Source organism: Lithobates pipiens, unplaced genomic scaffold (genome assembly GCF_037356315.1).
Source record: "Lithobates pipiens isolate NorthernLeopardFrog02 unplaced genomic scaffold, aLitPip1_a1.2 Scaffold_19, whole genome shotgun sequence".
In the NCBI taxonomy this organism is placed as follows: Eukaryota; Metazoa; Chordata; class Amphibia; order Anura; family Ranidae; genus Lithobates; species Lithobates pipiens.
The window spans coordinates 553,532,422-553,554,780 of NW_027507764.1; the positions used below are offsets into that span (position 1 = coordinate 553,532,422).

Below are 22,359 nucleotides of genomic sequence, written 5' to 3' on the forward strand. Positions count from 1 at the left end.
ATTTTTTATTATGTGTAAAAGTATTCAAGATATGTGCAACAAAATAAATGTGACCATTATGTAAGTAAGTAAATGTATATGTTTGAAATGGTTTAAATATGTGTAATACCTTATAATAACTTAAAATAAAATTAGAATTGAAACAAAACAAAAAAAATCTAATAAAATAAAAAGGTACAAAAGAGTTTAGCTGAAATACTATATTTATGGAAATAACATAGAACCTGAATAGAAAACACTGTACAAAGAACTCACAAACCTGCATTCATGCCATCAGCTCAAAGTGCTGTAATGCTTCGTATGGAACCAAACAGCTCACACATAATATACAAAATATATACATTATTTCTAGGAAATAATCCTAAGCACATGGTAATATTACAGTCGGCATGTCGCAAGAAATACATTTTGCATCGTTTGCTGGCGTACCCTAATTACAAAGTGCAGCAAAATAACAATATAAAAGTCACATTATGAACACTCAATACAATAAAACTGATCAGACTTCATAACATAGCTTCATTTCTTCACCAAGAAAGTGTCAAAGTTTAGGGGATGCAGAGTGAAATGGTGACACCTATTTGGAAAAAATGTACTTCCCTTTATAGTGTCCTTTATTCAAAGACACATGTGTGTCACATTGTATTGTGAAAGTGCAACAACTATGGAGAAACTACAAGTCTTAGCCTGCATGACTGAAGGTTGGATCTGAGGGTAGGTCACTGTATGTTGGTACTTTCTCCCCTCATGTCTGATTGGAAGCCATGCTCCTATACCTGCTAAAACATAATACCAATACATAATTAAAGATCCTGTTGCTTTGTCCTGAATGGGCAAAGTGACAGAGTCTCTTGAATGCCCCCCTCGCTACTCAATTTGTAATATTCCCTTGGCTCTCCCATGTTTGCAGCAAGGCTGGGGAGTACTGAGTTTTAATGTAGAGCAGTGCTCCCCAAACTGTGGCCTGGGGGCCGGATGTGGCCCTTTGCTTGCTTTTATCCGGCTCTTGGGGCATTACCCCCCACTGTCAGCAACAGTGGGGCATAGTTCCTGCCACTGACAGCAACAATGGAACACTTTTCCTCCCCTTTACACCAATGAAGGGAACACTATTCCTCCCATTGATACCAACGACGGGGCACTATTCCTCCCACTGATACCAATGATAGGACATACCAACGATGGGGTACTAATCCTCCCACTGATACCAATGTTGGGACATACCAACGATGCGCCACTATTCCTCCCACTGATACCAATGATGGGACATACCAACAATGGGACACTATTCCTCCCACTGATTCCTATGATGGGACACTATTCCTCCCACTGATTCCTATGATGGGACACTATTCCTCCCACTGACACCAATGATGGGGCACTATTCCTCCCATTGATACCAACGATGGGGCACTAATCCTCCCACTGACACCAACGATGGGGCACTATTCCTCCCATTGATACCAACGATGGGGCACTAATCCTCCCACTGACACCAATGATGGGGCACTATTCCTCCCACTGACACCAATGATGGGGCACCATTCCTTCCACTGACACCAATGATGGGGCACTATTACACCCCTCCCCCCACCAATGATAGCGCATAGTTTCCTTCCACTGACACCAAGCCAATGTCTCCCTCCACAGGCTAAAGTCTGCCCCCCCCCCCCCCCAAAGTTTGAAGGACAGTAAACTGGCCCTTTGTTTAGAAAATTAGAGATCCCCTGACAAAGAGCACCCTGCTGGCCCCTCCCACCAGCCATGATCTACCTGCAATGTATAGAGAAGCGCAGGGATCCGGTGATGGTGTAAAATAAGGTAGGAAATAAAAAAACAAAAAGCTTTTATTCAAAAACAAACATTCATTAGAATATTGATGAAGGGGAAAGTAAGAACCTAGAGTCTGGCTGAGACTTGTAGTTTCAATAAAACAAGAGAGGCTAAACTTCAATAACCAAATAAATGTACTTTTTTTTTGATTCTTTCCTTAAAGTGGATGTAAACCGGATTCATGAAATTGGACCTGGGCACATATATCTGTAGTGTTTATCTATCTCGAGAGGGAGCAATAAGTCCCGTGATTGTCTGCTGCTCCATTCTTCTGTTTTCAGCATGATAACTTCTGACAAGTTCTCCAACACGGGAGATAAAGCTGCTGAAAATGTGTCAGGGAGGCTGACTATCAGAGAGGGGTCTATTCAAAGCACAGCTCTGCATGTTTTTTTTTTCTTCCTCTGCCTATGTGGAGAGGGGGGGGGGGGGGTGTGCCTTTCCTCCAATCAGCTGTCACACAGTGTATGCACAGACTCCCCTCCCAATGCTGAAAGAGGAAGTAATAATTCTAACATGATGTGCACCTTTTGAAGAATATAGCAAGCTGAAGACAGCAGAAATACATGTAAAACTTATGTGGGGAGATTTGTTTCCTCCCTGTGTATCATCTGAGGCTGTTCACTTCACTGGGTATATGTGAAGGTTTACATCCACTTTAATAAACAAATGTAAAAAAAAGATAACAAAAGGTAATAGTTACAATTTTAAACCCTTAAAGGGGTTGTAAAGGTTCATTTTTTATTTTCTAAATAGGTTCCTTTAAGCTAGTGCATTGTTGGTTCACTTATCATTTCCTTTGATTTCCCTTCTAAATGTTTTTTTTTCTTTGTCTGAATTTCTCACTTCCCGTGTCTCCTCAGTAAACTTCACACCATCATCGGAGCGGTGTTTAGTCAGCCAGAACAGCTTACTGAACAACTTACTGAACAGCTTAGAAAAAAAAAACATTTAGAAGGGAAATCGAAGGAAATGGTAAGTGAACCAACAATGCACTAGCTTAAAGGAACCTATTTAGAAAATAAAAAACGAACCTTTACAACCCCTTTAACATAAAACAGTAAAAAAAAAAAGCAAAAATTGTTGAGGTTTTGGCTCTGCATCAACCCAGAGTATTCATCAGCTTGCATTAGTGTACAAAGTAACAGTCCTCATAGGTTCAGGAGGATACACAGCAAATATAATATTAGTGGTATGTGTCAGAAAATGATCGAACATAGTGAAGGGTACAAGCAGGTGACATTTCAAGCACACAGAAACCTATTTGTTAAGGCTTAGCATGCATGCACTTAACGTGAACAAATACTGTATATCTGATGCAGGTCAAATGTCACTTTCCAAGTGCTTGGTAGTTTCTCCAAAGTGCCCTTACCCTTTAAGAATTTCTAGCACAGTGCACATTATTACATGCCTCATTAAATACTTTTAATATTCATTATTAAAGAAGGTAAACTGCCTATCTCATGTCAATAGTTACAGTACTTATATCGTCATGTCACAAGCATACTAACACACAATAAATATAAAATGTTTAAAAAAAGTGCATTTGTGTGAACATATTCATATTATTTGTGATAAAATGTGCCGTCTAACTTTTTGGAACCAAAAGCTACCTCTTTATATATTAAGACAATGAGAAAAATTACTAAAGGGAACCTGTCATGAAGGAAAAACCTCTGCTGCTCTTCTCTACCGTCTGAAAACGCTTGTTCTCTGGCTGTCATGTCAGTTTTGTTACTTAAATTATAACTAACGGCAAAACATTTTTATTTGTTTTGGATAGAGGGGAGATGGATTAGAACACCTGTCAGTTTTTATTGCTGTCTGTGTCCCCATTAGGGAGATTCACCCTCTCTATTTGTCCTGTTTACCATTTATCACTGAAAGTAAAATAAAAATCACAGATATTGGGTTGTCCCCAGAAAAGTAATAGAGGGGGGATCTTCCAGTGGGGCCACTAGTACTGGTGACTTTGGGGTCCCCAGGGGATTCCCTTAATTTGCAGGGATTTCTTCTCACTTCCTGTTTGGCTAAGGGACAGGAAGTGAAGGGAAAACTCCCCAATGGGACAAAGATGGCAAAAATAAACCTTACAGGGGTTATAACCCTTCCTTACTCTATCCAAAATGGAAAAAAAAAGTTTTGCCTATAGTTTGACTTTAATAAGTCACTATTGGGATTCCCTTAATTTGCAGGGATTTATTCTCACTTCCTGTTTGGCTATGGGACAAGAAGTGAAGGGAAAACTCCCCAATGGGACAAAGATGGCAAAAATAAACCTTACAGGGGTTATAACCCTTCCTTACTCTATCCAAAATGAAAAAAAAAAAGTTTTGCCTATAGATCGACTTTAATAAGTCACTAAAGGAATTCCCTTAATTTGCAGGGATTTCTTCTCACTTCCTGTTTGGCTAAGGGACAGGAAGTGAAGGGAAAACTCCCCAATGGGACAAAGATGGCAAAAATAAACCTTACAGGGGTTATAACCCTTCCTTACTCTATCCAAAATGAAAAAAAAAAAAGTTTTGCCTATAGTTCGACTTTAATAAGTCACTAAATCAGAATAAAAAAAGAAAATCAGCCAGTCGGTTCAGATACTCAAAGGCTGGAAACTGGAGACTGTCTTCTTGCTCCAGGTCCGAGACTCCTAAGTTAGTTAAAGCTGAACTCCAGGCGGATGTAAAATACACAGTTTAGTTCAGCTCTGTATTCATTAATTCATGGTTAAATTGATTTATTTTTTATGTCACTAGTGTAAGTACCTGAATTTGACTTTGCATCAGTTTCTTCCATTCTGTTCTGTTATATACAGCAGAGCTGGAGCAACAGCGCAAGGAGCCAATCAGGTTAACTGCATGCATTGATCAAGCTGATTGGAGGAGAGAGCAAAGGGATTCTGCTTCTCCTCCTGTCCAGTCAACAGGCTGGAGGTGAAGAGAGGACACCACTGTAATCATGAACTATAAGTGGTGTCATCCACCTGTGATAGAGTTGTGTAAATCTCAGGGCAGGATGGACAGAATACAAATCTTTGGGCAGGTAAAAATAACGCCTTAAACACTTTCAATTTGTATGTAATCAGGCATGCTCTTGCACTGCATAGTTGAACGTAAATCCAAAAGGAAACTGAACAAGAAAACTGTACAATGTATGGCCAGCCTTATATTAATTTTATTTATGTATTTAGCCTGGAGGTCAGCTTCAAGTCGGAGGACCAACATGACAGCCAGTCAAATGGGATTTTCATATAGGAGCTGAAATATGGCTTAAAGTGGTTGTAACCCCTTACAAACCACTTTGACCTACAGGTAAGCCTAGATTAAGGCTTACCTGTAGGTCCAAGAAATATCTCCTAAACCTATATGGTTTAGGAGATATTTGCCCGAAAACAGGCACCGCTGTCTACGGCGCATGCGCCGTAGACAGCGGCGCGCAGGCGCACTGAGCGCAGCATTCTCAGAGACGGAGCTGCCGCGCGGAGCTGGAAATGATACCATGGCTATTTCTCTCACAACAGGTCCCCTTTAAATTCTAAAAACTATAAAATGTCAATCTGAAACCACAGATCTATACACGAGTCAGGAACAAATATTCTCCACAAGGATATAATAAGAGATCAAATATCTAACATCCGAAAATAAAATCACTTTCTAAAATCGATTCCCTTTTCTTCTATCATGAGAATCTACAGTATAATCAAGTTGAGTTTTTGTGAATTTTTTTTTCATAGATCGTATTTCTGTCAAAGGAATTTAAACTAAAAACACAAGTTGCCTCTAATACAAAAATGACTAATTTCCAATGGATGTGAACCAGCCATTCTGAACCAGGCTTCCTCCAGAAGGTGCTAGGGGCTCCTTGAGCAGTGGCCGGTTGACCTGCAATCTGATGGTGCCTGCATAGTTCCAGAGCCAACTCCATTTGGCAGAGCAAGCAGCAAGACACCAGTAATCTTATTAGCTGTCTGCAAGGGTGGTATTCTGACCACCACTGAAAGCTGTGCGTTCTTCCCACTGACCACCAATACAAGTGGCAATTTATCTACTGACCTCCATTGAATTGGTTTAGCTGGGGTTCCCCATGACCCAAAAATATTTCAAGGGTTTCTCTGGGGCAAAAAGTTTGAGAAAGGATGGAGTAGAATTTTTTACACTTTGGTAGAAAAGGAGCTGTTTCAAGGCCAAGTTGATATTTTACAGTTGGTTTAATGGTACAGCCATATTTAGGGAAACATGGTGCCATTCCGCCACCACCCACTCCCAAATGGCTCCCTGTCACCTTATCTAAATTTTGGACTTCCTCTCCTATGAGACTTCTAAGCCTGCACAGCCATTCACAGATATCTCTGAATGGAGAGACTATAAGTCCCATCTGCCACTGCAGGGACCCAGTGGAACACATAAGCGATAGACCCTCCAGCCCCAAAACTGCTGGTCTGGACCTTGGTACGGACCTGTGGCTGCAGGAATTGTCTGTAGGAACCAGAGCATTGCGCCCATGACCCATTGAACGCAGTTGCAACCAAGGTTCCTCCAAGCACTGCTAGAGATTTATTGAGCTGTGTCTGATTTGACCTCCCATTTGATGGTGCCTGGATAGTGCCAAAGCCAACAGGACTTTGCAAAGCCAGCAACATAACGATAATGATCTTTTTAGGTGCCTCTAAGGGTGACATTCTGACCAATAATATTCTTCCTACAGACCACCAATGTAAAGAGAATTTTTCCCATACCCAATGAATTGATTTTATTAGGGGTTCCCTGAGACCTGAACATTTTAGGGGTTCTTCTGGGGCAAAAAGGTTGAGAAAGGCTGATTTGCAGGCTAAAATGCAAAAATTCATATACCGTAAGTATATATTTTTTAATTTAATATAGGTGCAATTATGAATTCTCAGAAATGTGGAATTTGACTTTATTTTTGCATTCATGATAGATGGATATATTGTTTAAAATGTCAGCCAACTTAGGCTGAGGAGCTGCTGACTGCAAGATCCTCATGAGATCACAGAACAGGAATCCAGCTTTTAAAGGTAAATATCCCCAAATACAATTAATAATTTAACGTCAGCCTGAATAACTTAAATTCGTTTTTTATATTTACAAAAATATTATAGACATCACAAAGGCCAACTTGTGTATTGAGTTTACAGGTGATTTAATGGGACAAGAACTTCAATGTTTTTTTCTGCTAATGCCGTGGCATAAAACTATTCACTATGCACATTTTTGTGCAAAAGTAAAAGAACTGTAGTGGTCTAGTAAAGCTGGCCATACACAGCTTATGGCTGAATGGAAAAAAAGTGATTTCTCCACCCCAATGCAGATAAACAACTATTGTAGCTGGGTCTACAAGACGCCAAAATACTCAGAGTGCCTCCATCTGATTTGATGAAGCTGCTGTTTAGCCGAAAAATTGCCAACAGGCTCCTTCAACAAAAGTTGATTAAACAGAATGGGTCCAACAGGTCCACCCATTGAGCAAAATATGGCCAGGCTAACTACTTCTCTCAATATTAACACCTTTCTACAGTCTCACGTTTCCAGCCTATCCCCACAATGGCCATGTGTTCTATCCCTAGTGCTATCTAGCCTTTGATGTTACCCTGTATCCCCATATTTTATTGTATTGCATGGATTAATCAGAGCTTAAAGTAGATCCAGACCCTAACTGGATGACTTTTCATTTGCTAAAATACTGTGGGGGTTATTTACTAAAACTGTGGAGTACAAAATCTGGTGCAGCTCCACATAGAAACCAATCAGCTTCCAGGTTTTATTGTCAAAGCTTAATTGAACAAACTGAAGTTACAAGCTGCACCAGATTCTAAATGCTCCAGTTTTAGCAAGTCAACCCCTGTTTATCCAAACAATTGCCATATTTTTTTTTTTTTTTTTTTGCATCTCAGAGCTGCTGACCTCCGCCAGACTCTTCCATCCAATACCTGTCAGCATGCAGTCGCATGAGCATTATCTGTATTTCTCTGCAATGGCTTCCTGATAATGACAAAGTCTGCTGGAAGAAAGAGCTGGGTGCACACCACTCAAAGCCTCCTGTTCGGATCTGATGAGCTACTACCCTGTTTCCCCTAAAATAAGACCTAGCATGAGTGTCGGTGATGGCTGCAATATAAGCCCTACCCCCCAAATAAACCCCACCCTCTTTCCCCAAAAATAAGCCCTACCCTGAGAATAAGACATAGAAGGACTTTAACTAGGGCTTATTTGGGGGGTAGGGCTTATATTGCAGCCAACGTCGACAATAACGCAAGGTCTTATTTTAGGGGAAACAGGGTAGGATTCCGCAGCTCATCAGCTGGAGAAATCCAGATAAAACAAAGGAGAATGGTGATGCATCCGGAAGTAAAATCAAAAAAGTTTATTGAAGATCCATACCATTAAGGAACATGACATCAAGCCAATAAGGTGCTCAGTGGACACGTTTCAAACGTGATGAGTAAGTTTGTTTGTGTGAAACGCATCCACTGAGCACCTCATTTGGTTAATGTACACCTTGTTCCTTGATGTTATGGATCTTCAATAAACTTTTTTGATTTTACTTCCGGATGTGCCGCCATTCTCCTTAGTTTTTTTTTTTTTTGCAGTCTCCACCAGGGGTGCATGTAACAGGGTAACGCAACTGGGATACAGTTCTCATCCTCATAACAGGAAGTACCTGAACAAGTACCTTTATGGCAGGATTCCGTTTTTTTTTTTGGTTTGTTTTTTAAAGCTGCTTATTTTCAAAAAGTGGAAAGACTTTTGAAATTACATTAACATCAACACTTATATAGAATTTTCATGATTGGGTTTAGATCTACATTAACGCCATTTGCTTTGTGACTGAGCAGCATTTAAGAGGAACAACACGTTGGCTCTGATCAAGGCTTTGTAAGCCGAAACACTTTAGATTCTTGTTACTGGACTAGATTGCCTAGATTTTAATTAATAAAAAAGTCAAGCTTTGTCGTTCTTCTGGACCATGTTGAGGAGCTAACTTCTCCTCAAAAAAGCAGTCCTAAACCAAAGTGTAGTCATCCATTCGTCTTACCATATATCCAACAAACTCACCCAATAGGAAAATTAAAATCATGACATTTTAAAGTCCCTTTAAAATATTCACCGTTTTCCATTTCTACATCAGACTGCTCGGTGTTGAGCAATAAACAAATTCTACTGGATGGAAGGGGGTTGTATAAAAAGAGGTAGAGAGATGTGTGGTGTATCCGACATTCTGTGGGCGGACTGCTGAGGAATAGCACAGTTTATGGCAAAACCAGGTCATTTGATGAAATTTCCCAGCAAGGTAAAGAGACTTCGATAAAGCCTTAGTTCATAAATGCTGAGAATCCTATTTACAGACCATTCCAGCTTCTTCTCCTTGGAAGCAAATCCACTTAGTGCACACTGTGATGACTTCTTTCCACAAAAGGACCCTTGGCCAACGCTTCGAGAGGTCCAAGCCAAGTCTCGTAGTAAAAACACTTTCTTCAGACAGAAGAGTCAAGTGAACTCTGCCCTCTTCCACAAGAAATATCTGTGGCTTATGCCATTTGCAAAATTTACACTATTCACAGAGAAGGTTCGGACCTTAAAATTGTTCAGCTTGTTAAATTGATCCAGGAAGTTTAGAACCGGAACAAGTTGATGAAATCTTGTGGAGAGAGAGAGACCAAGCAGCTTTCTGGATTGTTTGCTGTGCAGGGGTGCTCTGTACCCTAAGGAGGAAATACATGGAGATTGGTGAGATGGGGAGAAAAATAAAAAAAAAGTACAAAATGAACAATTTATGATAAGTGAATGACAACCCTACTCCATGTTAGAGAGGATTAGGCATGTGAGTTTCATGACAATTTTCTATCAGTGACAGCGGCTAAGGTTTCCCTTAGCCAAGATGGCGGCGGCAGCACCCGAGAGTTCAAATTTGAATACATTTTTCTCACCCTCCAGGACAGGATGTGACAGTGTTGGCAGAACTGTAGAGTGTCTCCATATTGTTCTCTCCTGGGGTAGCACCGGACCAGTTTGAAATACATTTTCTTCCAATCCAGAGTTCCCTTATCAGATATGATAAGCCTCTTGCGTATCTAGAATAAAATGAAAAGAAACAAATGTATCACTCATAAATCTTACCTTTCAAAGTTTTACATCCTATTATAAAAGTTTTTAAGCTCCAGCAGCATTTACAAGTGCTGATGGTGGCCACAGAGGCTAGCTGTGCTGTGCAATGACAGGAGAGAGGTGCAACAAAGCTCTGAGACCTGATCATGTATTGTAATTGTGGAGTTAATGGAAGTCTAGAATGTTTTGCTTTTCCCTATGCCCCAGTCTGCTATCAGCACCCCCAAGAAATACATAGACCTTCTGGATATGTAGGAACATGTGACACCCCCCCCCCGTCTTTCTAGATTACCGTGCTGGGTTGGGGGGCTCAGGAGACAATAATCATGAACTAATCAGGTTCAAAACCAGGTAAATTGCAAATGTGATTATCTTGATTCTAGGCAGGAATAATATAACAAAAGGTAATAGCTGTGGGGGGATGAGCTGATTGAGGAAGTAAAACAGTGTTAGTTAGAAGCAGGATAGAAGAAGAGAAGGGTTTTCAGGGATTGCCTAAAGATGGATAGATTAGGGGACAGTCGGACAGATTGGGGTAGGGAGTTCTAAAGGATAGGAGAAGCTCTGGAGAAATCCTGGAGGCGAGCATGGGAGGAGGTGATGAGGGAGCTAGAGAGCAGGAGGTCTTGGGATGACCGAAGAGAGCGGCTTGGTTGGTATTTTGGAACTAAGTTAGCGATGTAGCTGGGGGCAGAGTTATGAATGGCTTTGTAAATTATAGTTAGTACTTTGAATTTTATTCGTTGGGTGAGTGGAAGCCATTGGAGGGATTGGCAGAGAGGGTATCCTTTCATCCAGTCATTATCTATCCATCCATCCTCCATCTATTCGTCCCTCATCTAGTCATCCATCGCTTATCCATCCTCTGTCTATCCATTGATATATGCATCCTATATCTATTCATCCAAAACCTCCTCCTCGTGCCCAAAGCCCGGTATAAATCTAAGGGGGATCAGAGATTCGCTGTCCAAGGACCTCGGCTATGGAATGCTCTACCAATCAACATCCGCCTGGAAGAAAATCACCTGGCTTTTAGGAAAAAACTCAAGACCTTCCTCTTCTAGCTGCTGATCAAAGCTCGTCACAGCGCGTAGAGGCGATTCAGTTCGCGTTGTGCGCTATACAAGTATTTAATTAATTAATTCACCCAGTCATCAGCTACCCATTCTTCATCTATTCATTCTCCATCCATCCATCATCTATCCATCCACTAATCCAAACATCTATCTTTTATCTATTCATCCAGTCATCATCTATCCACCCCCCCACTTATCTATACGTCCTCTTATCTATTCATCCCTCATCTATCTATCCATCGTCCATCCATCATCTATCCATCCATTGATGTATGCATCCATTCTATATCCATACAGTCATCAGCTATCCATTCTTGATCTATCTATTCTCCATCAATTCATTCATTATCTATCCATCCATCCCTCATCTAGTCATCCATCCTCCATCTATTCTCTATCTATCCATTGATATATGCATCCATCCATCCAGTCTATTCATTCCTCATCTATTAATTCTCCATCCATCTATCATCTATCCATCCACTAATCCAAGCATCTATCTCATTCTCTTATCCTTCCATCACCTATGCATCTGGCTATTAATCACTTATCCATCCGTTCATCATCTGTCCATCCATTGATCCATGCATCCATCCTCTATCTATTCATCCAGTCATCAGCTATCCATTCTTGATCCATCTATTCTTGATCAATCCATTCATCCATCATCTATCCATCCATCCTTTATCTATTCATCCAGACATCTATTCATCCATCTTTATCCAAATTGGTTTCTTTATTACAGGAAGGACCAGGCTTGTACATTTACGTCACATCTCTTTAATCACCAAAGGCCATCAGCTCCTCAAATAACCATCAGTTTATATTTCAGCTGGGCACAGCCTGTAATTCTTCCATATTACCTCTACAGATATATTCAATGATGTGTGATGAACACTAATGAGAACAATGTGTCCAGGAGAAGGCACACAATATGCTAGAGGCCAGTGGGACATATTAGGATAAGCTCTCTTTGTCGTAGCTAAAGCAATGCTATGAATAGCCAACACAATGGGTTTTATTTTTTGTGTGCACCTGGGGGTGTCCAGTTACCTGGCGTTCTGTAAAGTGATAGTGGCACAGCTTTTTCCACAACAGACGGTCCTCGCTGAGAATTTGCAAATCTGAGGACACTTGACCCAAGCAGACAATGTCCCTCCCATCCGTTAATCTCTGTATGATGTTCATTTGCAGACACAAGGGGAGATCGGTTAAGGTCATTCCCTTAACAGCGGGCTAAAGATAGAAAAGGCAAAAAAGAGTGCGTTAAGTTGTGAGGAATGCAGAGGGCTGAACCAAAGTGTACTTCTTCTGCTGTAAACATGCAACTTCATATCATAAGAAGAGCAGATTATCTGCTCAAAGGGCCAGGAAGCCCACCGTGGCCCAGCAGGCAAGATCTAACATTAATGGTGCCAGGCCAAAACCTGCTGGAACTCAGTTCCTGGAGGGCAGATAGATTGGACAGTATAGAAAACCTCTTTCTAATCCTATGGAAGCTGCCATTGCTGACTTTTCTTTCTAAAAATGCTGGTTTTCTATCTGTATTATTAATCGGTATTTTCTAAACCACTGACCTAGAACAAGTATACAGATCAGAAGTTCCAACTTTACACTGACTTTATTACCCATTTGCTTTTTTCTAGATCTTTGACTCCCAATATTGAAGCCTCAGATAGCCAGATAACAAGCATTTTCAGATGGAAGTCAACAATGGCAGCCTTCTCTAAGGCCTGGTTCCCACCTATGCATTTTTGAGTGCATTTTCAGTTTTGCAGAAACGTACTAAAGTCCATTTAACATGGTTTCCTATGGATGTAGTTTACATCTGTGTATTTTATTGAAAAGACTTCAATGGATCAAAAATGTGTATTGAAAAATGCACCTGGAATATGCAAACTGCAACCTGCATAGGTGTGAATCTGGCCTTAAGCTATTGTAGGAGATATAGCAGTACATAGGTAGGTGGTGGGTGCCAACTTACCCTGGTGATCTTAATGTTGTGCAGTTGTTGCAGCCAGTCCAGAATGGTCTCCATCCTAGGGACCCAGAAGTTAATGTTTCCTACCAAGACAGACTTGCCATGTCCCTGCACCAGTGTGCACAGTGATGCATACAGGGTCTGTAGCAATTCCTTTATCAGACGAATGTTCTGCTGATCATTCAGAACTGCCAGAACAAAATATAAACGTAAATTGTTATTAAATCAGCGGCATTAAGCATGGTCTTGTTAGAACAAGGATCAGAGTATAAAAAGGAAACAAGTGACAGTTCTTTAAAATTAAAGTGGAAATAACCCATTGATTTATCGGTTTAAAAAAACTGTTACATTTCTGGCACGTGCCATGAATGTAACTGTCATATTGGTTGTGCTCTCAGCCAAACAGTCAAACCATCCAATGGTGCCATAACTGATCACATGTGCAGCACAATGGCAGTTAAAGATCAAACAGAGGCCAAGTTGGCAGCTTCCTTGGCTGAGAAAGATAGGAAGGTTTAGTTCTGCTTTAAGGCAGAACTGTAGTCAGCATAGCACTCCCCTGCTTAACTCCGCCCCTTAAAGTGAACCTGTGCTTTGTCCACACAGGTCAAAACCATAGCTAGTGGTAGTTAATCACATGTGCTTGGACCAGTGTTGCCAATCTACCAGATTGAAATTTACTGACATGATACCCAAAATTTACTGGCACAGCCAAGTTTTTACTGGCATTTCCAAAAGTTACAAAATTACAGTTTCAAGTGCAAATTTCAGAATTTGAGCTATAAATAAGTGTATTATGCAATTAGCAATGTGATTTCAGGTAGCTATTATGGCAAAAATCATATTTCTTATTTTATTTTAAATATAGTAAGTGGTTCAAGGACAGGAAATTAGAATGGGCAGCACACACATGAAATTGACTCTCATAGTGACACTGACAGTGTGCAGCAGCACAGATCACCGACACAACGCGGGACTGATTCACAGTGACAGTCTCTCTCAATGGCAGGTGGTCCCTTCAGTCCCCTCCAATCCAAACAGCACTGACGGTCCTACTCTCGGCTTGCCTTGCTCCCGTCCCACAGACCCACACACACGAGGATCTGGCCGCTCAGCTCCCTTGCACCATGACATCACACAAAACGCTCAGGCACCGCCTCCGCCAGACCAGCCCCCCCCCCCCCCCCCACCGAGAAAAGAGGTCACAGCTAACGGCCACAGCTCCGTTCGGAAAGGCAGGGCACAACGCCTTTCATCTGCTTTCAGCTCCATTCTGAGAGGCAGGGCACAGTGCAACGCGTGGATGACGTCATCTGAATCGATCATGGCGTTCATAGCACCGATACCGAAAAGTGGATGGCTGAATCGCAATGCATCAATGCTACGAGTCAATTAAACAACCCTAGTATGCAGCACACCAGATTAGTTTCTACCTTTGTCCATTCCTCTCCCAGTCTGAGCTCTATTGTAAAGTGGGTAAAAAGAAGCAAAATCAAATTCAGCTACCTATACTAGCTGCATTTTTTATTTATATATATATATATATATATATATATATCACTGCATTCTAGTGAGTGTTTTTTTTATACTGGAAAAAAACGGTTTCCTTTTTTTCGTCCAACTCGAAAGGAAAAAATAAAATAAAAGAACAAGCTTAATGTTATTCCTGGAAGCAAAACAGCATCTCTAACATTGAGGTGACTGTTTATACTGAGGCTTTCCAAGGCAAATATTTATCTCTCCTGATTCGGGGCCCCTGGATTCCAATCCTGAGGGTAAAACTGGCTATATGCTACGAATTTTCAGCATCCAATACAGTATGAAAAGGAGATTTTACTCCATCTTCACCCTAAAAGGGTAAACAATTTTTTATGCTTTTATTACTGCAGCCAAAACTCTTAATTTAATTTTGGATAGTGGTGGAGGAACAGTTATGCCCCATACACACGGTCGGACATTCCGACCACAAAGTCCGTCAGATTTTTTCAAACGGAAACTTGTGTTGCATACCACGGTCGCACAAAGTTGTCGGAAAATTCGATCGTTCTGAACGAGGTGACGTCAAACACGTACATTGGGACTATAAACGGGCCAGTAGCCAATAGCTTCTTAGTTTATTCTGAGCATGCGTGGCACTTTGTCCGTTGGAATTGTCTACACACGATCAGAATTTATGCAGTCAGATTTTGTTGTCGGAAAATTTTAGATCCAGCTCTCAAACTTTGTGCATTGGAAAATCCGACGGAAAAAAGTCAGATGGAGCCCACACACGGTTGGATTTTCCGACAACATGATCCGATCGCACATTTTCCAGCGGAAAATCCGACCGTGTGTATGGGGCATTATAGTCCCTCTCTTTTTTTGGGGGTTTTCTTTGTCCTTATTTCCCCATCACGCCTTTTTAATATAATTTTTGGAGTAATTATAATTAACGCTAAATTCTGAGCACAAAAACTCTCAGTAGAATATATTTCTCAATAACCACAAAGGATATAAAATTAATGTTGTGTGTACCAAATTACTTTGCAAATGCAGATATTACCTTATAAAAGTGACATAATTGCTGTACTATATGTAGCCTCTGCAGTGAGCAGAGCTGTGGAAGGAGCCTAGCAGGCTCCACCCATTACACATTGCCTGCAAAGAACTGCAGGAGGGGGTGGAGACAAGACCAGTCATCCTGCACAAGGAGAAAGCAGCAGTGAGTGGTCTTTATTACAGGAAGCTCCTGCACAGTGGTAAAGTCTCACACTGGATTACTGCACAGATCTAGAAGAAACACAGAAGTACACCAAGATTTAAGAATGGCTCTTGTATTCTCTTGCAGAGCTATTGCCTGAACTAGACAGACTTGTGTCTTTTTTCAACCAGACTAAATATGTATACACACAAAACCTCCAGCAGGGCCAGGACAAGGGGTGGGCAGGAGAGACAGCTACTCTGGGTGCAACGGTTTATTGCAGGGATGAGCCACTCTGACCCTAACCTGAATGGAAGGGTGAACAGTTTGGCATCTTTGCCCTGGATTACCTTGTCCCGGCGCTGACCTCCAGCATTTGACAACTGCAGTTGTGTTGGATGTCTGGCTCTGCACTGTGGTCCCACCTGCTGAATTCTACATCTGTAATGTGTCCCAGAGTGTGCAGCATGGACAAAGCACAGGTTCACATTTAGCATCCTTACCCCCACCAGTAGCCAGTGGCACTCCGTTCTCGAGTCCCAGCTCCCACTGCTCATAAGATGTGCCACCTGGTGCCATGATGTCACCACGTGTCCACCCCCGTCTGAGCCCACCCGAGTTCACGACCACTGCATACGCAGTTCCAAAGCTGCTATCTGCACCAGATATTTACGGACAGTTTGTAAATCGGCTGATTTTTACAAACTGTCCATAAATTTATGGACATTTGTCAACCCTGATCCTTAGGCCTCATACACTGGTGGTTTGACCCATCAGCACCATATCCAGACATTTTGGAATACCAGGGAGATGCAGTTCTAGTGTCCAGCCACAGCAGCCTGTCAACATCTATGAAATGCTAAATTACATGGTGGTTGGATGCTGTACAGAGCGGTACCAGAGTTTTGGGCCATACATATTCAGGTTCAGAATTTCTGTGTTCGGGACTTGCGTCTCTGAACACATATTGCCCTAAATATGAGTACTGCTTAGGAACGTGTCCACCCATCACATATTTTCAGCCTGTGGCTTCCGAGTACTCAAAAATGACATGTTATGAAGCGAATGAGCCAAGTTGCCCATGTGTATGTAGCCTTATTGGGTCATGGTTACCCTGCGGAGGAGCACCAATGGCCAACAGTGGAGAGGAGCTCTAACTTTACCCTGATCCCTTTGGCCTCCATGTAGCATTCTCTTGTCCTTTTGGGTCCCTCTTTTGGTTTTGGGCACCTAAAGATTAGCACAGGCTGCACATGCATGATGTCCATCCCTGAACAAGAAGCTGCACTCTTACCTTTCTGAACCACCTTCTCCAGTATATTCATGTAGTTCTTCTGGGCAATGCCACTCAGCGAGGTCAGCTGGGACTTCGCTATAAGTTCTAGCAGCTGCAAAGTAAAAAATAGGAATGTCACTTTGGTCAAATCTATGGCCTTTTTCAAAAATATCTTCAATAAGTACAGAATACAAATCAGAGAAAAAAAAAAATTGTCAAAAAGGGGGGACACACTTGTATAATGTTAAAAAAAGATGCCCTTCGTTTAAATATATTACAGTGCAATAGTGTAGTATTTGTAATGCAATATCATTTTATTTAATACGCAGGATTACAATATATTTCAATTTTCCAAAACATCAACAGCTTTGACATTGAATAGCCCTGAGTGGAGTGGGTTGCTGGCACAATGGTGGTGTCACATGTAAAAGAGCTTGTAGTCGAGAATGTAAACTTGACTTTTGCAGCCAGCAGCCCCGTCATCGGGTGTCAGACACTTGTGGTCGTCCGTCATCCAGCTCAGCGACATGTGACTTGTCACTTGTACCGGAGAATCATGATTCAGTCCCCGATCAACTTCCTTTCCACTGCATGTGCCAGCAGGTCTACACAGCAGAGGGAACGCACTGAACAGGTGGAACTGCTGGGTTCAATTGGGTTCACCGAGCTTCCAACTACCTACTGAGCTTAAAGGGGAACTCCTGGAATGTAAATTCATGCATTCTACACTAAAGTCATCAAAAAAAAAATTCTAATGCAAATGGTGTCCCTAGCTTGGTATCAGACTCATGTAATCCTCTTTAGAGAAAAAAAAACGCAGACTGGGAGAGGGAGGGGCAATATTTGGGACCAATCATATGTTGAGAAGCAACACCCTGACAGGAGGAGAAAGCAGAGGGATGACTCCATCAGACTACTGCTGCTCTTTTGATAACCAGTTACATGCTGAGGGCAGGGTGGTGATTAATTGTGGGAACACATACTTAATTTTTTTCTCGATTGATATACGATCGAGACTGGGTTCACACTATAACACGCAGCGGCTCACAGCAGGAGTCTGGTTAGGTTTGCCACCTCATCCCTTTAAACCCGAACACATATTAATTACACAGGTTCTATGGCTGATTAAGGCGGTAATTAGACTCACTTGGTGCCTTATCTGCAATAAATTAGCCTCAGAACCTGTGTAATTCATATGTGTCCGGGTTTAAAGGGATGAGGTGGCAACCCCTTGTCCGGTGCGTCTCCATTCACAGTGTCAGGTCCGATTTCAGACTGAATTTTTGGCTGAATTTGGACCTGAAACAGACCACAAGACGCACAGGGATCCTGTACAAATCACACCGGAGCCGATGTGGAGGTGTAAACCGGCTCCATAGAGAGTCACAATCTCCTGCTATGCAAACTGGATGCGGGGAAACCCACATACAATTCGCATAGGTGTGAACCCAGCCGTAACCTAAATGATCAAATCGATGATCGAATCAAAAAATAAAAAATAAAAGAGCCACAACTTCTCTACCGATCAAATTAGACTCACTTTTGATTGGATTTGTGCAAACTGAGTCAATGGGACATGAAGGAAAAAACTGACTAAAGCCTGGTTCACACCTATGCGCTTTTAGTGCGTTTTCAGTTTTGCAGAAACACATTACAGTCCATTTAACTTATTTTCTGATGGGTCACGTTCACATCTGTGCATTTTATGGTAAGGGCCAGGGACTTTTTTCAGTTTTTTTGGTCCATAGACTTCAATGTATTAAAAACGTGTATTGAAACACGTAAAATGCACCTGGAATATGCAAACTGCAACCTGCATAAGTGTGGATCAGGCCTAATTCCCTCCCTATCCCCACCTGTAACTGAGTTGCATCTCTTATGGGGGGGGGGGGGGGGGTGAGGGGTGGCGACTACCGATTCCCACTTCCTCAATCCTCGATTAGCCAGGAATGACATCATTCATCCTGCCAACTCCCCACCCGCAGCCTTCTGGGACATGTGCGGCCTCCCAGCACCACGTGATCTCAAACATATGCAATGGGGAGCCCGCGTTGATTTATCAGGAAGGTCCAAATCCAAGATGGCGTTCCAAGGACCCATAGTGGTAAGCAGTATCAGATGCAGAAAGACAGTGTTGGAATCTATAGACTGTTAGTACCCGGTTTTTAAAAGCTCAGCAGCTACAATTTAAAGAAAAAGAAAAAAAGATGACTTTCCTCTTTAACCATTCTGTACTTTTTTTCCCCTCCAAAAATTAAAAAAAGTTTTGACTTTTAAAATAGTTTAGGTTTGTGAATATATTTCTGTATTCCAGACAAAAGATTATATTCCTGTTATTCAACGGGAATGTGTAAGCCGTTAGTCACCAATTCCCTGCAATATTCCTCCACTCACACAACCCATGACATTCCAGCCAGGCTTTTTTTTTTTCCATGTTATCAGCAGCTGGTCAATGCGACTGAGCCGCAGAAAGCAAAACACAACTGCAGGATAATCCTTTGACACAGCAAAGTGCAATGTATCTGTGTAATGCCAGATAAAAATGACTGATCTAAATATACATGAACAGCTTGCTTTGCAGCTCTTGGCACAAGAACGTAGAGCTTGACAACTGCCCTGTGCATGGTGCTGCGATCCCAGACCTGAATGGGGAGCAGGTACCAATATAATGCCCAGTGTGCATTACTGACTGTGGGCACACTTCCCAACTATTTGAGATGGGAATGAGGGACACCTATCAGCAAAAGTATGTAGGCATAGGACACGCCCCTGCCACGCCCCCTTAAAGGACAATTGTAGAAAAAAACAAGATTGGTTAAACCCACAAGTGCTTTTTTACCACTATTATTCCTTTATATTGTGTTTTAGAATTTACAAATGCAGCAATTTAGAAATCAGATGAAAGGTTTAGCGCTGGAAAACACTTTTTGATAGATAAAAAAAGTGCATTTTATATACAACTATATAGATCAGACCAAAATTAGGGAGAAATGAGGAAGAATGAGGGACAGAGGGACATTGCTCCAAATCAGGGACAGTCCCTCGAAATCAGGGACAGTTGGGAGCTATCCCTCTGGGTCCTGCTCCAATCAATGTTTGTGTCATAGGCGTGTGTGCAAGTGGTGTGCCAGGCAGGGCAGGGACAAGGGGTGGGCAGGAGGGATGGCTGCCCCTGGCGCAATGGTTTATTGCAGGGGCAGGGGGCACCCTGACCCTAATCCTAAGGGAAAGAGGGGCGCAGTTTGGCATCTTTGCCCTGGGCGCTGAATGACCTTGTCCCGACACTGGTGCCAGGTGTGCCTGGGCACACCCTAATCCTGGAGTTGGCAACCCATCAATTGTGGGCAGGTGACAGGTAAGCCGCGATCCTTACTTGCCGACTCCCAGAACCTGGACAGGTAGGCGGCTGGAGTGGAAATGAATGGACTGATCTGTATTTTCTTCTGCAGCAGCTGAAAGTAGGCTTCTCCTGCTCTTCCTCTCACTGATATTCAGCTGCCATGGGAGGAAAATACAGGGGATTGGTACCAATGTATGCCACCCCTCTTGTCCCAGTTCCTTTTCTTTCTGCTGCCCAGGTCCCCCTATGTACTCACCTGCCCCCCTCCATTGTTTTAGGATGTTGAGTGAAGAAGAGGCCGGTTAATATGTCACAAAGGCATATGTGTTGGAGCTTTGAGGTGCACACCCTAATACAATAGGCTGCACACACCTATGGTCGGTATGGTGAAGTATCTCCACTCATTGCCACAGCCCAACAAACCTTATTAGGACTGGTCCAGACCTCCTCTCTTGTACCACTACAAAAGGAGGAAGCAGAACCTGATTATGTAACGAGTGAATAAAGTTGCCCCCTATGTATATTTACAATTACAAAACTATGTATGCAAATATTAAAGCTGATGTCTGGGCAATCAGTTAAATATAAAGATGAAATGCATAAAAAAGGGGGCTGTTTTACAACGCATCCAGAAAGTATTCATAGCTCTTCACTTTTTTCACATTTTGTTATGTTACAGCCTTATTTCAAAATGGATTAAATTCATAATTTTCCTCAAAATTCTACAAACAATACCCCATAATGACAACATGAAAGAAGTTTGTTTAAAATCTTTGCAAATTTTGATAGGGACTCTTATGTAAAGGGAGACTCCGATGAAAGGTGGACTTTGATGGGGTCTCTGACGTAAGAGAGACTCCTGTATAAGGTGGACTTTGAAGTAAGGGAGACTCCAATGTAAAAGTGGACCCTGATGGGGACTCTGATGTAAGAGAGACTCCAGTATAAGGCGGACTTTGATGGGGACTCTGATGTAAAGGAGACTCCAATGTAATGTGGACTTTGGTGTCTCCCTTACTTCAGAGTTTCCATCAAAGTCCACCTTACATTGGGTTCCCATCAAAGTCCACCTTACATTGATGGGAACTCTGAAGTAAGGGAGACGCCAATGTAAGGTGGACTTTGATGGGAACTCTGAAGTAAGGGAGACACCAAAGTCTAGCTTACATTGATGGGAACTCTGAAGTAAGGGAGACACCAATGTAAGGTGGACTTTGATGGGAACTCTGAAGTAAGGGAGACACCAAAGTCCACCTTACATTGAGTTCCCATCAAAGTCCACCTTACATTGATGGGAACTGTGAAGTAAGGGAGACTCCATAGTAAGGTGGACTTTGGTGTCTCCCTTACTTCAGAGTTCCCATCAATGTAAGGTGGACTTTAAATCCGAAGTAAGAGAGATGCCAAAGTTCACCTTACATCGGAAGTCTCCTTTACATCAGAGACCCCATCAAAGTCCACCTTACATTGATGGGAACTGTGAAGTAAGGGAGACTCCATAGTAAGGTGGACTTTGATGGGAACTTTGAAGTAAAGGAGAAGCCAAAGTCCACCTTACATTGGCATCTCCCTTACTTCAGAGTTCCCATCAATGTAAGGTGGACTTTGATGGGGTCTCTGAAGTAAGAGATACTCCAATGTAAGGTGGACTTTGATGGGGTCTCTGAAGTAAGAGATACTCCAATGTAAGGTGGACTTTGATGGGGTCTCTGAAGTAAGGGATACTCCAAAGTAAGGTGGACTTTGATGGGGTCTCTGATGTAAAGGAGATTTCAATGTAAGGTGGACTTTGATGGGCACCCTGAAGTACGGGAGCTCTGATGGTAGAGTGATGTAAGGGGGGCTCTGATATACTCAAGTTTATTTGGAATTTCTTTGCTTTATTTTATAGAAGTTTTTTTACGTTGTTATAAAGCACATAAAAAAAAAGTATAACTTATTCATTTTAATCTGTTTTATTCATTTACAAAACTGATTTTTTTTTTTTGGCCTATTTGTAAGATTTACAATGTAGTCCTTGTACTGAAAAGCTTGGGGGCTCTTGCAATTGAGA

General features: G+C 41.9%; 1 protein-coding gene across 1 annotated transcript in view; it reads right to left on the reverse strand.

The window, feature by feature from the left end:
- Window positions 1-185: 185 nt before the first annotated feature.
- Window positions 186-22,359, reverse strand: part of FBXO32 (F-box protein 32) — a 49,147-nt gene continuing 26,973 nt past the window's right edge. The window contains exons 5-9 of the mRNA XM_077493293.1: window positions 16,985-17,078; window positions 13,014-13,198; window positions 12,083-12,265; window positions 9,776-9,919; window positions 186-9,550 (exon numbers count right to left, since the gene is read on the reverse strand). Coding sequence (XP_077349419.1) covers window positions 9,461-9,550; window positions 9,776-9,919; window positions 12,083-12,265; window positions 13,014-13,198; window positions 16,985-17,078 — 696 coding nt within the window. The 3' untranslated portion in view covers window positions 186-9,460. The remainder of the gene's footprint in view (window positions 9,551-9,775; window positions 9,920-12,082; window positions 12,266-13,013; window positions 13,199-16,984; window positions 17,079-22,359) is intronic.